Below are 21,607 nucleotides of genomic sequence, written 5' to 3' on the forward strand. Positions count from 1 at the left end.
TGCATCAGTTTTGGTCTCCTAGCAACGGCGAGTCGATTACTCGGCGCTCTATTGGGTTGGGGCCCACCTGAGCTGCAAGGCTCTGGGCGGAGCGTCTCGGAGCCCGCCCACCCCCGGGGTGGAGCTCTGCGGTGCGCGCGCACGCACACGCGCAGATAGTGGGCGGGGCGACAGTGAAGAACGGAAGGTCGCCGCTCAGGCAATGGGCAGGTTGCTGGCACGCCGAGTGGCTGAGAAGCCGGAAACGCACCCCGAGTGGCTGAGAAACCGGAAACGCGCCCCGGGGGTGCGGCCGGAGGAGGCGGGAGTGAATGGGCGGGGCCGGGCGGGAAACGTTACGGGAACCGTAAGCGGGGCGTGGGGTCCGGGCGGGCAAGGGCGCCCGGGCCGAGCTCCGGCTGCATGAAGATCCGAGAGGGTGGACCGATGCTCCCCGGTGCGGGCCTCAGGTGGGCGATCGGCCGGGCGGGTTAGCGCGGCCAGGGCGGGGAAAGGCCGTGGCTCATCGCTTTTCTCCCCTTCCAGGTCCGCCAGCCGGGCTCCCAGCGCTTCCGGAAAAACAGCCCCGGGCGCCGCCCAGCATGCCCGGCTCTCCGCGCGGAGCACGACCACCGGCCCTCGGAGACGTCGGGCCGTCCGGGGAGGAGCGGCCGCCGGCGGGATGTGCTAGCACGTGACGCAGGCCCCGGGCGCACTCCAGTCGGACGCTGGTCCCCTGCTCTGCCTGCGCAGGTGAGGAGGGCGGGGAGGCCGGGAGGACACGGTCAGAGAGGGAGTCTTTGTTTGGGTGCCTTCGGGGCTACACGTGTGACATGTAAATGGAACGCAGTGCCCGAACCTAACTAGAAAAAGAATCCAGAGTGCTAGTTGATTCCAGGTTTGAGTGATTGATTTGAGTGATTGATTTGTTCGGAGTAACCACACCTTGTTAGCTGCTTGACATCTTTTTCCTGCCTTTGAGTTATTGTAGCGTTTGATATTTTAATTCGAGTCGTCTGTTTTTGCAGTATCATTCATTGCCCCTCACCTTTGAGATTGCGGGCTACTTTAGCCGGGGATGGTGGAGTGCGGAGACTTAAGTTATTAATTGTGCAAGCCTCGCACATTAGAAGGTACTGTGCCAGTATAGTATAGAAACAAACCAAAGACGGAGTTGTATTTTGCTGGTATTTTTCAGAATCCTTTAAAAGTCTATTTATAACGTGGAAGAGAAAATGTATCGACTGAAATTATTGGAGCTAGTCGATGAATCTTGGCCGTATGTTTCCAGAAAACAGTGTGAGGTCTGCACCTAACATGATTGTCTAGGTTGGTTAGAAACAGAAACAGAATGATACTTGCTGAAGATGTGAGGAAGATAGAATTTAATATCTTCACTTTCGGTTTTCTTAGGACGTGTGTGAGACAGGTAGGCAGAAAGGTTGTCCTTTGGAACAAGGAAATGCTTTGAGGATCACTTACATTTTGATTACTTGTTGACTTTGGTTTGTGGCTGTTGAGGTCACCACATTTTAGGGACTCAACAACAAAGCAGAAATGTGCTGAGCCTCTGCTTTAAAGTCTTGATTTGAACTGGTTTGGGGAGAGTAGGGTTTCCCACCGATGTTTACTATGACATTATATAGGTTAATGTTTAGATCTTTCAGAATAGGAAGCAAAGTGACACAACACACTTAACCCTGCTCTAAAAAGTTACTGTAACCACTTTGCTGTAGGCTTTATGGATCCTGCAGTGATAGCGTTTTAGGTGTAGTTGTGGCTGGAAAAGTGAGAGAAGTCTGTTTGAAACTGGCTGGAGCCTAGAAATTTACAGTTAAAGTAGCATGGCTTCTTTAGGCTACAAGGAGTTTCCATTTTTCTGTGAGAAAAACAGCCACACACATTTTTTTGTTGATGTATGGTTCTTCAGATAGTGAACCTCATTTACCTGTGGTCTTTCTGGTTAGGATCACGAGTGGGCATTGCTTTTTAAGGTCTTTCATACTTATTGATATCCAAAAGCTAGGCCGTTTTTCTTTTCTTCTTCTTCTTCTTTTTTTTTAAAGACAGGGTTTCTCTGTGGCTTTAGAGCCTGTCCTGGAAGTAGCTCTTGTAGACCATGCTGGTCTCAAACTCACAGAGATCCTTCTGCCAAAGGCATGGGCCACTACTGCCTGGCAAAAGTGAGTATGATGGGTTTTTGTTTGTTTGCTTTGTTTTTTTTTTTTTTTGAGACAGGGTTTCTCTGTATTGCTTTGGAGCCTGTCCCCAAAAACTAGTTTTATGATTACACTATGATTATAGTATAATTCAGGAAACAGGTCTATGTAGGACTTAATACTGTACATAGGGTTTAGCCAGGTCCTAAAGTAAACAGGACTCTGTAGAAAACTGTAATTTGTTACCAGGCTAAGAGTTTGGGTGCCTTAAATTAGATCTGAGATCAAAACTCAGATGTACCTCTGACTAGTTATGTGATTTTAGGTTGTTTTTTAACCTCAAAATCTAGGCTATCTTATCATTAAAATGAGGTTAAGGTGCCAGTCTGGGGCTGGGGAAATGGCTCAGTGATTAAAAGCAGTAGCTGTGTAGAGGCTGACAGTTCCAGTTAGGTCTCTGGAACACACAATAAAAGCTGTAGGGGCTGGAGAGATGGTTCAGTGGTTAAGAACACTGGGTGGCCTTCCAGAGGTCCTGAGTTCAATTCTTAGCAACCACATGATAGCTCACAACCATCTGTAATGAGATATGGTTCCCTTTTCTGGCATGCAAGGACACATACAGATAGAACACTGTACATAATAAATAAATCTAAAAAAAACAACAACAAAAAAAGCTGTGTGCTGTGGTGGCATCTGTATGTAATTCTAGCACTCCTAAGGGAGATGGGAGGCTGACACCGGCAATCACCTCAGAGCTGGCCCTGCCTCAACAGCATGGAAGTTGAGAACTACCTCCAGACCTCCATATATGTCTTCAGCCCTCTCCTTCACACACATACATGTATGTTAATTAGAAAAGGAAGATAGCAAACTGGATTAGCTAGCACTCTGTCTGCTATGACAAAATACATGCCAAGAAGCAACTTAAGGGCAGATGGGTGTTGTGACTTACAGATCAAGGGGACACAGTCCATCATGTTGGGGGAGGCTAGTCACACTGCAGCCTATGCTCGGAAACAAAGGTGTGGTGACGGGCTTGCTTTGTCATTTCTATTTAATACAGGATCCCACCCCATTGACTTCCCTTTTATTCCCTTTTATTCACTCCTCTCAGGTGTGTGCCCATGTGATTCCAAGTCCACTGTGGTTGACCATGGAGGTTTACCATCATCCAGCCTTTAAGTATGTGGTTTAGGAGAGGCAGACTAAATTACTTAACCCATTGTTCCTGATGTACCTGTAGACTCACAGGAAGAACATGATGGGAGATGTCATTTTGTATATGTTTCTCATACTGGTTAATAATAAAGCACTGTTGGCCAATAGGAAAGGAAGATAGGAGGGACTAGGAGACAAGGAGGAAATAGGAAGTAGTAAGGAGGAGTCAAGATGGAGAGTCTGGAGAGAGCTGGACGCCAGCCGCCTCCCCGGTAAGAGAAGGCCATGTGAAGATACATAGAAATGGGTTAATAATTAAAGGCAGAGCTAGCCGATAAGTAACAAGTAACCGGGCCAACAGTATTGTATCAAATACAGAGTCTCTGTGTGTTGTTTGGGGCTGGCGGCGTGGCAGTGGGACCAGACAGGCGGCGGCAGGCAGAAAAACCTGTACTCCTTACAAGAACATATTGCAGTGAATATAGAAAACCCTTTTGTCCATATCTTCTGTAAATGAAAATATGGTCTCTAAGTCCTGATTAGAAACCAATATGTATACATTGTGCACGTCTATGCCTGTGTTGTGTGTATGGGTGCCCTCAAAGGCCATAAGGGTGTGGACACAGCACCCCCCCCCCCATCTCCCCAGCTGGATTACAGGTTTGTGAAGCTACCTGATATGAATGTTGGGACCTGAACATGGTTACTGCAGACTGAATTCAAGTCTTCTGAAGAGCATCAGGGACTCTTCCATGAGCCATCTCTCTAGCCTTATATATTTTTCTTTTGAGGCAAGGTCTTGCTATATAGTCTAGGCTGACCTTGAGTTTACCTTGCAGGTCTCCTTGGGACTCTGGCATTCCTCCTGTCTCAGCCTCCCTAATTCTGTGGCATCACACCTAACTAAAACTAAAGTCTTTACATAACAACTGCCAGTTAATGGCCTTTTCACTCTCTTAAGTGTAAGCACTGCACAGAACAGGTGACTCCTTGATTCCTCACCCTTCTGAAAATGGTGTTTTCATCAGCAGGGTCTGGCTGTTGGAACATCTTTGGCAATCCTTTACAGGATGCTTGATGCCCTTTATTGGAATACTTTGTGATTTGAGGCATATGCTGTATCTTTGAGCCTTAATTTGTCATCTACCTTACCATCAGATTTCGTGTGAAAATTAAAAATTGTTTTAGTAGAGTTCTGGCAAAGCTTGCAGGTTGAACCTCAGTGTGTGAGGATATTAAGATTCTTCAGTAAGGTATGGATATGAATTTTAAGAAAATACTGATTCTTAGGAAAGCATGGTGTTCTTTATACCATTGATGATCTGAATCTGACCTATCACTAATTTTTACTCACTGTAGAGAGGGTTAGGAAAGCTACTCAATCACTTTAAAATAGAGTGCCTAGAAACTACTGGTTTGAGCAGATAAGCCAAATGGAACTAGTGACTGCCATGAAGAAAAGCTTGGGTGATTTAACAAAGCAAGCAAAATAAGCTGCCATAGATAGCTAGAGCTGTAGACTGAAGACTTGTGTGTTTGGGTGTGGTGTAGGGTTTGGAATAAGGCAAATTGAGTTCAAGTCTTGTGTGGTATGTGACATTGACATGCGCTAGTTAACGGAATCACAGTTCTGTCTTGTGTCTCAGAATCACGTGCATAAAGAACAGTTGGTTGGGTTCCATTTCTCTTTCCCTAGGTTCTTGGCTCTTTTTACATGAGGTTACAATGGTTGTGTATGCTTTTCCCAGGATGAATGACATGAATTTGAGCCCAGTGGGGATGGAGCAGCTGTCTTCGTCCTCTGTGAGCAATGCCCTGCCAGTCTCTGGAAGTCATCTGGGTTTGGCTGCCTCTCCCTCTCACAGTGCTATCCCTGCCCCAGGTGAGTGGGAGCCACTGCACTTGAACACTTGTTCCATTCTGAAACCATTTTAGGCTAGTACAGAGAAACTAGTGAGAGGCCTCTGCAAAGTGTTTTGATAGTTCCAGCATCCTAGTGGGTGGGAGTAGCAGTTTTTTTGTAGTCTTTCTTTTCAGTTCTCTTTCATCCAGAGCTGATACTGACTTGGTTTTTTACCCATTTTTTCTCATACTCATTGGTTGACACTTTGACATCATGTCCCTAATTAATAGAAGAGAATCAGTTAAATTTCCTCTGTAAATTCCCAAAGCACTTGAAATCTGGCTTGCTTTAGATTGGAAACTGAGCATCTGTAGGAATGGGCAAGGCCTGGCTTTATGGGAAAATGGTGCGAGAGATGGAGCTCCTATGTACAACTCCCTAACTCCCTGTGAGCCTGGGCGTCTGTGGAAACACTGGGCGGGGAAGCGCAATCTTCTCTACCCCATGCCGTAACATACCATCTCCCTTTTTCTTCCTACCTCATGCCTTAGCACTCCACCTCCCTTTTTGTTGTTGGGAGATTTTGTTCTGTTTGAGAAGTGATTATAGGTAGCCTGGATTGGTCCCAATGTTAGTATAATCAGGGTGACCTTGAACTCCTGATCCTCCTGGTTCCACCACCCAGGTGCTGGGATTACAGGCGTGTGCTACCACACCTGGTTCTCAAACCCTTTTACTGTTTAGTTTTGTTTTCTTCTCCCCCAATATCTCACTTCTGATTCTTTATTGATAAGGATTAATTAGATTAATGCTTCCGGAGACAGTCTTAAGAAAAGGCTTATATTAAAAAATAATTCCCTTTGGCAAAAATGTGCAAATCTGCATTGATTAAGTTGGTGCGTAGGCACAGGAAAAGTCTTTTAAGCTTTTGAAATGGGTATAATTCAAGGTGGGTGTAGTGCAAGGTTCAGACTGTTTTGATTGTGAAGTACATCATGTAGAGGAAGGGTTGAAAATAAGTATATATAGCTTCACATCTAACTTTAATCCTGATGGATTCCAAGTGCAAACATACCTCGTTTTTGTTTGTTACATTTTTAGATATGGGTCTTACTATGTTACCCAGGCTAGGCTGAAAATCTTTCTGCCTCAGCCTTCCTGGTACTGGGATTACAGTAATGCACCACCATGCCAAACATTTGCGTGCTTTAAAAATGAAATGTGTAGTGACAAAAAGGAATATTAGTTTACTTTTAAAATACTGATATCATTTAAAATGTTATCACGGCAAGAGACCACACTTGTGAACATGTTTTGTTTGTTTGGTGTGTGTGTGTGTGTGTGTGTGTGTGTGTGTGTGTGTGTGTGTGTGTTGGTTGGTTTTTTTGATGTTGGTTTTGGTGTGTGTTTGTTTTTTTTTTTTTTTTTTTGTTTTGTTTTTCAAGGCAGGGTTTCTCTGTAACAGCTCTGGCTGTCCTGGAACTCTTCGTAGACCAGGCTAGCCTTTAATTCAAAGATCTGCCTGCCTCTGCCTCCCACCACAGCCTGGTCAGTTTCTGTTTTTAATCTTTATTTACCTTAAAGAGTCATATTTTTTACTATTTTTTAGTTATGTGTGAGCTTGTCCTTGTGAGGGCAGGTGCTTTGCAGAGGTTCTGGCCTGGAGTTGGAGTTACACTGACATGGATGCTGGGAATGGAACTCTGTTTGGGCCTCTGGTGGAGAGGTACATGCTCTTAACACTGAGACATCTCTCCAGCCCCCTGCTGTTTTTAGCTATTAAACAAAGTAGACTGAATTGTTTTGAGAAACACAACTAGAGGATCAGTTTAGCACTTTAAAAATAACCTGATGTGCATACATTCACACTAAACTAATTTGAGGGTCAAGTTTGGTCATACACACTTGTAATCTTACCATTCCATTGAATCATAGGTCAGGCCGGGCTACATAAACTCCTGTGGAGAAGTAATTTGGGGACCATGACTGTTTGTTAGGTTATGTTATAGATCTTACCCAATAGTGTCTTGGGAGAGATTCTTTTGTTTCTCTAAATTCTAAGAGTTTTGATTGTGGTTTTTACGTACTAGTCTTCTTTTAATTAAGAAAAAAATTGTTTTTTTAAAGGTCTCCCAGTGGCAATTCCAAACCTGGGTCCCTCCCTGAGCTCTCTGCCTTCTGCCTTGTCTCTGATGCTCCCCATGGGCATTGGAGATCGAGGGGTGATGTGTGGACTACCTGAAAGAAACTATACCCTACCTCCACCACCGTACCCTCACCTAGAGAGCAGTTACTTCAGGACCATTCTACCTGGTAAGTTTTATAGGGGGGGAGTAAGGAATGGAACCATTCTACCCGTAAGTTTTATAGTTCTTTTGGTAGGGTAAGGTGGGGTGGGTGATGGAACCATTCTGACTTCAGCTTCTGAAGATTGGAATTAACATCTTTTTCTTTCTCCTTATTGGATAGCAATCTCTGGGTTTGTTGGTATTTTTGTGCTTTGCTTAGAACATGCATGTAGTTAAATATGAAAGAAGCAATTTGAGTAAAGTAATTCATTCTTTTCATTGTCTTGCTAGTGTAGTTTTAATTTTTTAAAATTGTTTTGGTGTTTTGAAGTGATGAGGATTGAACCTAGGACCTCCAGCATCATAGAAAGGAATATTACCACTGAGCTATCCCAAAGTCCTTTTTATTTTGAGACTGGGCCACTGTCTATATAGCAGAGAATGATTTTGTTCCAGATCCTCTTGCTTGTACCTTCAAAGTGGTAGAATACAGGCATGAGGATGTTGTTGGTTTGAGAGAGGGTTTTGCTTGTAGCCCTGGAACCTGTTATGTAGACAAGGCTGGCCTCAGACTCAGTGATGGGTTATAGATGAGCTCCACCATACCTGGTTTATGTTACAGCTTTTTTCTTTGCATGTGAGTGAGTGCTCAGTGGGTGTTGCTGCATGTGGAGGCTAGAGGTTAATGTTGGTTGTCTTACACACATGTTCCCCACCTTACATATGGAAGCTGGATCTCTCACTGAACTTGGAACTTGTTGATTCAATAGCTAGTGTAACTAACCAACTTGTGAGATTTTAGGTGGGCCACCATGCCCTCCTGGAATTTACAAGGGCATTGGGGACATAGTGGTAATTTACCTGCTGAGTCATCTTCCAGTTCCGTATGGTACAGGGAATTTGGTGTTTTGTTTTTCAAGAGAGGGTTTCTTTGTGTCATCATGGCTGTCCTGAAACTTACTCTGTAGACCAGACTGGCCTCCTGAGTGCTGGGATTAAAGTAATGCCCCCCACACCCTCAACCAGTCTTTATATAAAGCAAATTATGGTCACTGAATATTGGTGAATAGTTTTTAATTCTATAGTTTACCAGCTACCTGTCATGCTTAAAGTTTGTTGATTTTTAAATCTGTTTTAAAAGTATTACATATCCTCTTTAAGAAAACTTAGCAAACACTAAGAAAGGGAAGCCACATTTGTCTTTCTGGTGTATTTCTGTCTTTGGAGTACTGGTGGTTATAGTTTTCCATGATTTAAGACCATGGTTTCTCTACAGTTGTGTATGTTTCTTCACTTCAAAATTTCCCCTGCTACTTCCTGGTTTTCATAACCCCTCTCCCGTCCTCTTTTGAAATAGGCTTTCACTGTGTTGCCCTGGCTGGCCTAAGGACTCACTATGTAGACCAGGCTGGCTTTGAACTCAGAGACTTGCCTGCCTCCTTGCTAAGTGCTGAGATTAAAGGAGTGTGCCATCAAATCTGACATCCTCAATGTTTTTAGATAGCATACTTCTGTAATTCCAATGTTTGGGAGGCTGAAGCAGGGAGACTAGGAATTCAGACTAGCCTGTGTCTGCCTAAAAAAAAAACCAAAAACAAACAAACAAACAAAAAACAACTGGATGGATATTTAATGGTTTATTGCATCAGTCTTCATTGTTGGGCAACTTGGTTTTTTCCAAGTTTATTGTCATTATAGCTGATATTCTTAGGAGTGTCTTTGGATATATTTACAGAATATACTCAGACATTGGAAAGTTGCTGTATAAATGCTGTTTTATGCAAGACAGTACAGTCATTTTTTAGGTTCATAAGTATACTGTGTTTTGGTATGTACTCCTACTAGAAGTACCTCAGATAACATCCTACGTCTTGGAAGCGTAGCTTTGGACTTGGGATGTACTTCAGTAGTAAGACTTTTTTGAGGCCCTGGGTTTGATCCCAGCCTGCCCCTACTCCCAGAAAAAGTTTCATAAAATAAGTTTGTTTAATTATATAGTTTAATTTGCTTTGATAATTTTATAACAAAAGTTCTTAAATCATTTTAGTGCTTATTTATTTACATATTTCTTGCAGAGCAAATTTTAGCATCTTAGAACCAAATATTTGCAACCACATTGATAATAGATCCCATTTAAGTTGTTTCTAGTTGACTTCGTCAGATCAGTTTCATGTGTTTACAGAATAGTATATGTACTACTTGTATAGATACTGGTTTAAAAAGTAGTGGGTTATTTAATTCAGCTGTATCAGAAACATGGTTCCTAGCACTTGAAATTTCTTATATTTGACAATGTGCTAAATAGCTCTGATATCTCTTCTTTTCTCAGGCATTTTATCTTACTTAGCTGACAGACCACCTCCTCAGTACATCCACCCCAACTCTATAAATGTTGATGGCAATACAGCATTGTCTATCACCAACAGCCCATCAACACTTGATCCCTATCAGGCCAATGGAAACGTTGGATTAGAATTAGGCGTTGTTTCAATAGACTCTCGCTCTGTGAACACACATGGTGCCCAAAGTCTTCATCCTAATGATGGCCACGAAGTGGCATTGGACACAACAATCACTATGGAGAATGTTTCTAGGGTTACCAGCCCAATCTCTACAGATGGAATGGCAGAGGAGCTTACAATGGACGGTGTTGCAGGAGAACATTCGCAAATCCCAAGTGGCTCCAGAAATCATGAACGCCTGTCTGTGGATTCTGTGAGCAACAGTCTTACAGCAGACACTGTAGGACATGGTGGTGTGATCCCCATTCATGGGAATGGTCTGGAGCTTCCTGTGGTCATGGAGACAGACCATATTGCAAATCGGGTCACTGGGATGTCTGATGGTGTTGTCAGTGACTCCATCCACACTGTGGCCATGAGCACCAACTCTGTAAGCGTGGCACTCTCTACCTCACACAACCTTGCCTCCCTAGAATCGGTTTCCCTCCATGAAGTTGGCCTAAGTCTAGAGCCTGTAGCTGTCTCTTCCATCACGCAAGAGGTTGCTATGGGGACAGGTCATGTAGATGTCTCCTCAGACAGCTTGGCTTTTGGACCACCTTCACTGCAAATGGAAGACTCCAATTCAAACAAGGAAAACATGGCAACCTTGTTTACAATTTGTGAGTGTCTTGGCTGTTCTCCTCTGGAAGTACTGTTTTTGTCTGAGAGTTCCGCCTGCATGCTAGTGCCTGCAGAACTAGGACAGTGTTGGGTTCCCTGAACTGTAGTACAGAAAGTGTGAGCTGTCCTGTGGGCTCTGGCACTCCAACCTGGATCTTCTGCAAGAGTAGCAAGTGCTCTTAATTGCCGAGCCCTCTGCACATCACAAACACTGGTTTTAGAATGCCATTGTCTGACTAGTGTTTGATATAGAGTGGTGATAGTTAAGGAAGTTGAGGAATTTCACTTTGGAATTTTTCTATGTCCTCATATTATCCTTTTATTACTCTGGTGCCATTTTCCTCAAGTCAAATAACAGATGTGCAATTTATTCTTTTTTCTTTAATTCATTAGTTCTTACATTGGCTTCTTGGAGTAAACAGACAATATAGTTGCATCTATATTTTACCAATAAGTTGTAACCCTGTAATAGTCAAGATATTTCCCAAACAGCATTATAGAAGTAAAATGTAACACAGGTAATCTTCACTGTGCTCTTTCAGCTTATGCCAGAAGAAAAAAGTTGCTAGATCACTGTTACAACTGTGGGAAAATGTAGGTTGATAATGCAGCTATTTGTCTTAGACTGTATGAATTACTATAGTTGGGCATTTAAAAGTTCTCTTTTTATTGGGCAACAACACAAAGACTGTATAAAAAAGTTGATTTGTTGGTTTCACTTTGTATTTAAGCCATGCAAGAAACTTTGATGTGCTCTGCCAGATGCAGGGGATAGGGCAGTCTACCAAGCAGTACAGACTTGAGGAACCAGTTTGGGAAGCATGGACAAAACCCAGGCAGCTGAAGTACATAGTAGCAGTAAAAGTGTCACAATGGGATTAAGCTCACGGTACTTAAGGAGTTTGAAGAACAGGTATCTAGGGCTGTGGAAGGGTCAGCATATGTGTTAGCATAGGCCTCAGGACAGGAGAGATGGCAGTCTGTTGATAGGAAGACAGCCATTGGCACCTGTTAAGAGCTTAGAATGAAAAGAATCATAATGGTTCATATGGCTATAGTGGAAAATGGGGCTGAGGGACCAGTCACTTATCTAAACAAGTAGGAACAGAACATACAGGGCCGTTAAGACCCCTAAGGGTTTTAGGAGTAAGTATTGCTATGGGTTCTACTGCAGTGTGAGCTGGTAGATTTGTTTGAGACAAATATTGTACGTTATGCTGAAAGCTGGGGAGAGGGTAGTGATGAGTCCATTTCACATACTGGTTCAGTATGTAAGGTGCTCAGTGGAGATGGCTGGTGGAGCTCAGGGAGGGATTACCTAAAGGTAATAATCATGGCCATGGTAGTGGGATGAAACCATCTGGTAAAGGTACAGAAAAGCTTCTGAATACAGCGGACACAATAGGGTCAGGGAGGAAGGAAAAGTCTACAATAAGTATAATTAATTATTAAGACCCTTTTTACTAGCTGACTGGTAATTAACTTCTGGTACCAAGTGGAAACTTAGTTCATGTGAACTATACCTATCTGTGTCTTTAACACGTGCTGTCTGCAGGGTGCACTCTCTGTGACCGAGCCTACCCCTCAGACTGCCCTGATCATGGACCAGTGACTTTTGTTCCTGACACACCAATAGAGAGCAGAGCAAGGCTGTCCCTCCCAAAACAACTTGTTCTCCGCCCATCCATTGTGGGGACAGACATTGGTAAGAATATTGGAAGAGACCACACAATCCCATCAAGTCTCCTTTCCTTATGGGCTAGAGTTATAAGTTTATTTGTGTAATTAGTGACAAGTTTAGTGGCTTAAAATGTGTACTCTTAGAGAATAGGTGATATCTGTGGTGATGAGAACAAGGGAGCCTATGAACACCTTGGTGCCGAGCCACTCCTGTGAATCAGTTGGCTGGAAACTCTGTTCTCAGCTGTCCTGTCTGTCACAGCCAGCATGCCACCATATTCCTCAAAGCTTATTTTCTACTAATACATGGAAAATATACCGCTGACAATCGTGTGACCCAGAAGATAAGCAGAGTTTTTAAAAATATAATTGTGTAGCACTATAGAAAGGATCTAGACCACCAGGACATATTTATCCATATCTTAGTTTAACATTTCTGAGTTATTATGCCTATCCTTTGAAAATAGGAAATTAGGTTTATTTTTAGCCATAGCTCAGGCATGAATCTTGAAAGCATTAAGCATCTTAGGTAATAACCATGCAATACATTAAGCATAAGAGATTTTAGAATAGAAGCTTGATTTATTTTATATAAATTGCTTTTTTTGATAAAATTTTTGTGGTCTCTTCTAAAATAATATGGAGAGACATAGGTTTTGTGTGTGTACAGCAGGGATTTGATTTTGCTTTTTATGCATTTCAGTTTCTGTGTGTGGGTACGTGCTTTTGTCTGAAGTACAGGTGCATGTATGCTGTGATACACACGATGACGGTCAGAGAACAACTTTTGGTAGTGGAGTTCTGTGGGTGGAACACTGCAGGTCATTGGCTTTCAGGACAAGTGGTTTTTACCCACTGACTCATCTTTTTGATGACTTTTGTTTGATATTGTAGGCTCAGACCCACAAGTCTCAGCTGTCTAGAATGGTTGACACATCAAAAAATTGTTACCTTATAGAAAGTGAGGTCTTTGTGTGTGTTTAACGCCTGCCTCAGTGCTCTTACTAGTTTAAATCATTGTGTAGTTGGGGTCCTTCCTTTGATAGGAGTGTGGACGGCGGAAACCATTCCTGTGCGCACTTGCTTCGGGCCTCTAATTGGTCAGCAGAGCCACTCCATGGAAGTAGCAGAGTGGACAGACAAGGCAGTTAACCAAGTCTGGAAGGTCAGTGTTGAAGGAACTTATCTGACTTTTGGCTGCTGCTGTAGCCCAAGCTGGCTTCTATTTCTTGAGTCCTCCTCTTCAGCTTCCCAGATGTTGGGATTATGCCGTGCCACCATGCTTGATGTTTTGGGTTGTTTTCAGAGGGACAAGTTTTAAGAGGGACAAAAGACTGAGTGCATTCACTTGTCCATTGTTTTGTATTATAGTCTCTTATTTCTGCTATAAAAGCTTTACAGCTTGTTCTACCAGCGGTTGAGTTTTCATTTTACGGATTAATGCAGTGATTTTGATTTGTCTTTATATGTGTGGGATTTTCCATGAATCTATGTGTAGCACTTCGTGCAGTGTCTGTAGAGGCCAGAAGAGGGTTTCAGGGCCTGTGGAACTGGAGTTATACACAGTTATGAGCTTCCATGTGGGAGCTGGGAACTGAACTGAGAGCCTCTGCAAGAGTAGTTATTATTCTTAACCACCAGGCTATCTTAGCCCTAATTTGAATCATTTTTATGTGATTTGAATTCATAATGGCTCCTGAGACTATGAACTTTGTTTACAAAACAAATTTTTTTTTTTTTTTTTGTGGTTGTTGTTTGTTTGTTTGGGTTTCTCTGTCTGGGAACTCACTCTGTAGACCAAACTGGCCTCAAACTCAGAGATCACTTGCCTCTGCCTCCTGAGTGCTGGGATTAAAGGCACACTTGGCACAAAAGTTATTTTTAATTAACTAAACATTCTGTAAATATTTGGGTTAGGGAATAGTTCTAGAATTAGCTACAATTGTTTTTCTAGTTTCCTAATATAAAGTTTAGACATCAGTAGCTATTCTAGTAACATATTTATGTAGGATTTTAAGAAATGATGAGTACAAAATTGAAACACAAGACAGTGCATCTTAGGGGACTTCAAATTTGATGTCTGACTGGAAAAATGGGTAGGAGTGGTCCTCTGCCCTTAGGAGACAGTCAGTCCTACTGTACCCAGATAGACAAGTAGTCTGTGTTTTATCTTTTTAGCTAAAAGGTACCCAAGAATGGCATCATTCTCATGAAAGATTTTGAGCTCACCTGACATGTTGGCTTTCTTTCTGTTGGCAGATATACCATAATGGTGTCCTAGAATTCTGCATCATTACATCTGATGAAAATGAGTGTAATTGGATGATGTTTGTGCGCAAAGCCAGGTAAGGGGGCACGGTAGATAAGGGCTCATTACTATTCAGATAGGTTTTCAATAGGAAACTTTACATGAAACAGGGAAGAGCTACAGAATAGGGTACCACCCTTGGCATGCTTAAAACCCAAGCCTTTTCAGCATCTCATTCTGTGGTAGAAGACTGGGTGGCTGTAAAGCTGAGTATGTCATTTTTTAATGAACATTTTATTCAGCTTCTGGTACAGTGAAGAATAATACACTCAATCCTGAGTTTGCAAATGATTGCCTCTTCATATCAGTGATAGTCTTTCTCAGGCTATTATTGGAGCTCATTTTTGTTAACTTTCTATCTTTGTATGTTTGTCATAAAGACATTTTAAGACTTCACTGGCATTGTTACTCAGGCCTATGATACCCAATGCCCAGCACTTGGGAGCCTTGGGCAGGAGGATCTCTGCAAGTTCTAGGCCACTTTGAGCTACATAGCAAGTTCTAGCTTAGCCTGAACAAATATTGGGACCCTGTCTCAAAACAAACAGGAATGCTTCACTTTATTTATCTTCTGTTTTGACATAGGATCTCATTATATGCATCAGGCTGGCCTGGAACTTGGAGCAGTTCTCCTTTAATCAGTCCTGTCTCAGCTGGGATTGCAGTTGTGAATTGCCCATGCCTAGCTACTTATTTACTCATTTTGCAGCTAGTAAGAGACTGGTGTTTGTGACTATAAAGGATAACCATCTTTGTATCCAAGTAAGAATTATGTTTCTTCACAGTCCCTAATAGGGTGGATAGAGGATTACTGAAATGATAGAGAAAATAGTTCCATGTAAGCTTTCCTATTGGATTCCTCTGTAGAGGCCATGGCACGTTTAGTATATGTATCAGAGTTACTATACTTGGGCAGATCTAGCTTATTGGTAGGATTGCCTATCTAGTGTGTATGAGGCTTTAGTTTGATGCACAGCACTGGATAAAAGTACCGTTAGCTAGTTATATGGTGTTTACAACGGTAGCCCTAGCTGTTTGGGAGGCTGAGTGGAAAGTTAATTGAGACCAGGAGTTTATAACCAACCTCAGCAACATGGTGAGACCTGTTCCCTTAACACTTGATGTATTACATGTGATTATGTAGGAACCGTGAAGAACAGAATTTGGTGGCTTATCCCCATGATGGAAAAATCTATTTCTGTACCTCACAAGACATCCCTCCTGAAAATGAGCTGCTTTTCTATTATAGCCGGGATTACGCCCAGCAGATGGGTGAGTCTGTAGGACTTGTTATCATGCACTTAGTGCAGTGCTGTCAGCGACCAGGGTGAGAGCTTGGTAATGATTTTTATTAACAGATAAAGCTCGGGGGTCAGATATTAGGGAATGAACCTGATAGATTCACGGAGCATGGGAGATAGCAGCTGGCTCTCTTGTCCACTTCCCAGGTTGAAAAGACATGAACATCTTTCCAAGTCCCTCCATCTTCCTCTCCGTGTCTCTGTCTGGGCCCTCTGGATATGTATTCCACCCTCTGTATCAAGGGTTGACTCCATTGGCAGTCTCAGAGCGACAGTACAAACACATTTCCATGACAGATTTTACAGTGGTGGCTTTACAAAAGCACGCTGTTAGTTAGCTTTGTGTGCAAGGTGATAGAAGTCTGTAGTTCTTTCTTCACTAGTTCAATGTTAATGTTTCAAATAAGGTTTGTTGTAGTACTTTGAATCAGGGCTTGTAAATCCCCAAAACTGCTTTTTGAGCTTCGTTAAAGTTATCAAAATCCTTTGGGTTTGATTTACTGTGTTTTTTCTCTTTTCACTGTTACATAGACTGTTTGTCCTTCAAAATGTAAATGGTTTCTCCAGGAAAAGACCTTGCTAATGCCATGTTTGCCAAATGCTTTTGTGTGCCCTGCTGCAGGCATTGCTTTAGGTGCTAGGGATATGGCACTAAACAAGGCCTCCTAATCCCACAGGTAGTGAGCAAATAAGACATTTTGGTAGAAGGGGGAATTCTTTGATTTGTTTTAATCATCAGTAGTTAATGTCAAAAATAATTTTGAAATAAGAGGAGATATTGACTTACTTTTTTAAAGGTGTTCCTGAGCACCCAGATGTGCACCTCTGTAATTGTGGAAAGGAGTGCAATTCCTATTCAGAGTTCAAAGCTCATCTAACCAGCCACATCCATAGCCATCTCCCTGGCCAGGCACACAGCAGCAGCCACGGGCCAAGCCACAGCAAGGAAAGGAAGTGGAAGTGTTCCATGTGCCCCCAGGCTTTTATCTCTCCTTCCAAGCTCCACGTCCATTTTATGGGTCACATGGGCATGAAGCCCCACAAGTGTGACTTCTGTAGCAAGGCTTTTAGTGATCCAAGCAATCTAAGGACACACCTCAAAATACATACAGGTAAGCCACACTGAGCCATTGGCGTGGAGTTCTTATAACTTGACTGAAGAAATTATTGGAGGTAGAGTTGTAATATGCAATAGAAAATATCCAGATGGCTATGGGTGGGATGTCATTGGGTAGTGAGCCTCATGAGGTAGAAAACGTGGCTACTAAGGGTGTTACTTTCACTCACAAAGGTGTTTCATTTTAAGGAGTCCTACTGTGTAACTTGAAGGAGCCAGGAAAAATTTAATTAATAAAATAAATTGATCCGTGTTTCCATTGCAGCAGAGGGGAGCCCGTCAGAGCATACAAGCTTCCCTCTGCAGATCTTCCTGCCGTTCGTCAGGAGTGCTCAGTAAATACTGCCCACTTTGCAGATTTGAGCTTCCATTTTCTAAACTGCGTATAAACTGCATAAAACATGACTTATTTGTATTTTATGTGTATGAATATTTTGTCTGCATGTATGTATACCACTTTTATGCAGTTTCTGTGTGTGTCCAGCAGAGGGCATCATCCCTGGAACTCCAGTTCCAGATCATTATGAGCTGCCATAGGGTGCCGGGAACTGATCCCAGGTCCTCCGCCAGGGTAGACAGTGAGCCACTGCTTTTAAGCATTGGCCCATCTCTCTAGCGCTTCAGTTCTTCCCCCATACATACTACAAAATAACCAATGAGGTTTTAACTTTCTTGGTTAGTTCATTTGTTCTACAAATTACTATAAGGAAGTTTCCTCCTCAGTCTGTTTTATTAAGACTGGGTAGTTGGAGTAGAGACCATGTGTCCTCCAGAAGCTAAAACACCCACTATATATACCCTTTCTTCTTCTTCTCTCTTCCTCCCCTCTTTCTCATGGGCCACCCCCAACCCCCACACAAGATTTGCCAACCTCTGACCTAGAGTTTTTGTTAAAATATACTTGGAAGGATTTGGTTTCATTCTCGTGAGATCATACTGTGTTTTAAGGAGGGAAGGAGTGAAGAAAGAAAGAAGGAAGGAAGGAAGGAAAGAAAGGGAAGGAAGAAAATGTTGAGGGGAAATAATGGTGTGAAGACAATTGCTAAGGTTTGTGTAAATTTTTTTGAAGTGAGTCTCAGCTCAGGCTAGCCTCACACTTGCTGAGGATGACCTTGAATTAATTATTTTTTTGAGACCTTTTCTCTGTGTATCCTTTGGCTGTCCTGGAACTCACTCTGTAGACCAGACTGGCCTTGAACTCAGAAATCTGCCTTCTGCCTCCCAAAGGCATGGGCCACCATTGCCTTGATTTTCTGGCCCTCCTGTATCCACTTCCTAGATGTTGGGCTCTAAGGCATGCACCACCATACCTGGCTAATGTGCTAGAAAGTGAATTCAGGGTTTTAGGTATGTTAGGCAGGCACTCTGTCAACTGTTCTTTTAAATTTGGTAGGGGTTGATACTATGTTTTCTTCTTCAGAGTGCTGGCTACAGACATGTATGTGCTTTTAGATAAGAGGTCTTAAGAAGTCATACTCGCTGGCTTTGCTAGCTTTAATTTAGGGTAAAAAGGGAAATGGTTAGACTTTTCAGGTAGATAGCATAGAGAATGAAGTGCCAGACATGAGTCGGTTCTGCTGGATGCTTGTTTGGGCTGCTTCTCCAAACATTCGTGCTTGTCTGAGAATCTGTAGTTGTTTTTTTCTCAGTGTGATGTCTTGGGTTAATTTGCAGGTCAGAAGAATTACAGGTGTACTTTATGTGACAAGTCTTTTACCCAGAAGGCTCACCTGGAGTCACACATGGTCATCCATACGGGTGAGAAGAATCTCAAGTGTGATTATTGTGACAAGCTATTCATGCGGAGGCAAGACCTTAAGCAGCATGTGCTCATCCACACACAGTAAGTACCCTGCAGTGAGGATGCTCCCGCAGGTAGTATGGCATTGTGTGTGCCCTGTGCTTGCCATGATGCTCAGTGAGCTCCTCCTTGTTGTCCTTGAACAGGGTTTTTTGCCTCCTGTGTTCCAAATAGCCAAGCGATGCTTGGGCATTAGTGTGAAAGATTTCACACGGTTTCTGATCTTACTTTTATACATTGTGTGTGTGTGTGTCCCTTGTCATGTATCCCTATACCTCTTTTTGTTAATCGAGCACATGTCTGTAGTTTCTGCAGCTAGTCCTGTTGGTAGTTTCAAGTTTAGTCCTCTACAGTATTTTTTATATGATCTGTATAGGAAGGAGCTAGAGCTGTAGTTTGTGCCAGAGTGCTTGGTTGGTGTGCAGAAAACAGCAGAACTGTCATCTTCTTTGACCTTGAAGACAGGTGCATCTTTTGTCCCAAGTATATTTCTCCTGTTTATATCTCCTTGGTATATATCAGAAAGAATACCTTGGTATATATCAGAAAGAATATAAAAACAGAGAAATGTTCATAGAGTCTTGCTTATGAAAATATTAAACTGAAAGCCACCAATATATCCACTAAGAACAAGAAAAGTCAGTTGCAGACTGTTTATAAATACTTAGTATTAATGGAAAGGAACATACTATAGGTACTTGAACAACTTGCATGAATTTCAGAGACTTCATATCCAGTGATTCTGGATCCATTCTATACTGGATGGTCCTGTTTGCATAGTATTCTAGGAAGGGAAAACAGTTGATCCTAAAAGTTCCTACAAAGGTAGTCTAGATGAGGGAGTGTGTGTGGCTTGTTGTTTACAACCCCAAAGCAGATGTTCTTGTGTTCCTCTTAGAGAACGCCAGATCAAGTGTCCAAAGTGTGATAAACTGTTCTTGCGAACAAACCACTTGAAGAAGCATCTTAATTCTCATGAAGGAAAGCGGGATTACGTCTGTGAGAAATGTACAAAGGCTTATCTAACCAAGTACCATCTCACTCGACACCTGAAGACCTGCAAAGGGCCCACCTCCAGCTCCTCGGCACAGGAGGAGGAGGACGATGACTCTGAAGATGATGATCTCACAGACTCCATGAGGACGGATGACTGTAGGATGAGCAGTGCTATTTACTCAGCAGACGAGTCTCTCTCCACACACAAATAAAAGGAAAACTGCTTTGGATGGGCATTGCATTGGGAAAACACAAAACCAGCTCACTGCAGAGGTTTTGATATGGAGTGCCTCCTGATCTTCCTAACCCCGTCAAGAGTGGACCGAGTGGGAATAGCTAAAGCACTTAGAGAAGAATATCCAAATGGATTCTTTAAGACGTGTCTGTCTTATTTTTAAGTAAAGGTTGGCGAGGAAAGGGCCAGCTTTTGATACCTGTTCTTACATAGTAATTTGGGAGATCATTTATGCTTGAGTCAACGTGGCCTTTTGTTCATACAAATCAGGTTTATCTCACATTGTTCCATTTTTCCCCTCCAGCCAACGTGACTTGACCTAGCCATCCCCACTGTTGACCATATATTATGTACTGTTGTGAGGTATGCATTTCACAGAGAATTGCAGCACAGCAATGCAAGTATTCAGTGACTAATTCATTATATAAAACAGAGAAAGTAATTCCTTCTGGCCACTGGAGAGTTAGATACTGTTTCCCCATTTCAGCAGGTGTTGAGGGGGCAAGTAAAGAAGCCGATATGGGTCAGAGGACAGTGACTGGTGGAGGGAAAAGTCCAGAAAAGCACCTTCAATGGAAGCCAAGATTAGCCACCTGGTTATGTGTACATGTACATCTTTGCAGTCTAGCCATGTCTCTGTCTTCAGGAAAGAAAGCCTTTCTGTCATTCAGCAAGTACCTGGAACTAACAGTGTCCAAATAATGCCTGCCGGGTAGTCTCCTGTCAGCAAGTGCATATGGACTCACCTGACAAGACCAGTACTTCAGCCTGCAGGAAGGTGGAAGACAATGAATCTTTTAAGTAGGTTTACTTCACAGAAACCATTAAAATGTTGCTCGCTGAAAGCAACATGTAGATACAAATGCATTGGTGGGTTTCAGTTAGGCTTTCCCAGTTGTCTTCCTTGCTAAAGGCCCTAACCAGCTAAGTGCACAGGATAACAAAGGATCTGGAAGACAGAGAAGACTGTCAGTCACTATAGGGTCTGTTTTCAGGTCTCTGTGAGCAGGCATAGCCAGCTTTTGGCAAGAAGCAGAAACACCCTAAAGTGGACAGGATTGATGGATAAAGTGGACAGGATTGATGGAACATGTCTTCCTGCTCAAGGGTATAGCCTTTCTTGGCTTGGGTAGAGGAAGGACTCTGCTGGGAAGGTTTTGCTGCTAATGTATTTATGGGATGAATGTATGTCATTCAAATCTGTATTCCTTTAGGAAGAATTAAATTTTTAATGAAAATATGGAATTTCTCAATCTTTTGTGGAGGAAGGACTCAGGTTAAAAGAGAAGCAAGCTTTAGCTCTGAACTTCTAATTGTTTTTGTGTAATGGTGCTGAGATAAACTACACTACTGACTGGGATTTATTTGCAGCCTCTCCTGCCCTCTTCCTGGGGCAGGGCCCCAGGGGCAGCTAGCAGGTCTACAACTGAAGGCAGGTGCTGTGGGTGGTTAGGGGTGACTGCTAACACCAAGGCAGAAAGCCTTGCTCATCACCGTAAGTGCTCAAAGTAATTTGTCCCTTTTCTCAGGAGCATACAGTGTCGCTTCTACCTTTAACCTGCTGAGTTTAATTGGCACTGCCCTTTGACAGGACTTACACTTCTCTGCTTAGTT

The 21,607-nt window shown here is 42.7% G+C and overlaps 1 protein-coding gene across 2 annotated transcripts; it reads left to right on the forward strand.

Moving 5' to 3' along the window:
• Nucleotides 1–362: 362 nt before the first annotated feature.
• On the forward strand, nt 363–21,233 carry Prdm4 (PR/SET domain 4). Of its 2 annotated transcripts, none has more exons than XM_051206236.1 (12): nt 363–449; nt 526–732; nt 5,048–5,181; nt 7,270–7,455; nt 9,760–10,554; nt 12,111–12,260; nt 13,261–13,400; nt 14,495–14,580; nt 15,688–15,815; nt 16,642–16,956; nt 18,636–18,804; nt 19,661–21,233. In XM_051206236.1, the coding sequence occupies exons 3-12, from the start codon at nt 5,049–5,051 to the stop codon at nt 19,968–19,970; spliced, it is 2,412 nt and encodes an 803-aa protein (XP_051062193.1). In that variant the 5' UTR covers nt 363–449; nt 526–732; nt 5,048; the 3' UTR covers nt 19,971–21,233. The 2 variants fall into 2 exon arrangements, with proteins under 2 accessions (XP_051062193.1, XP_051062194.1); XM_051206237.1 differs by having other exon boundaries at nt 13,282–13,400.
• Nucleotides 21,234–21,607: the final 374 nt, after the last annotated feature.

The sequence above is a fragment of the Phodopus roborovskii genome, unplaced genomic scaffold (genome assembly GCF_943737965.1).
Source record: "Phodopus roborovskii unplaced genomic scaffold, PHOROB, whole genome shotgun sequence".
Taxonomy (NCBI): domain Eukaryota; kingdom Metazoa; phylum Chordata; class Mammalia; order Rodentia; family Cricetidae; genus Phodopus; species Phodopus roborovskii.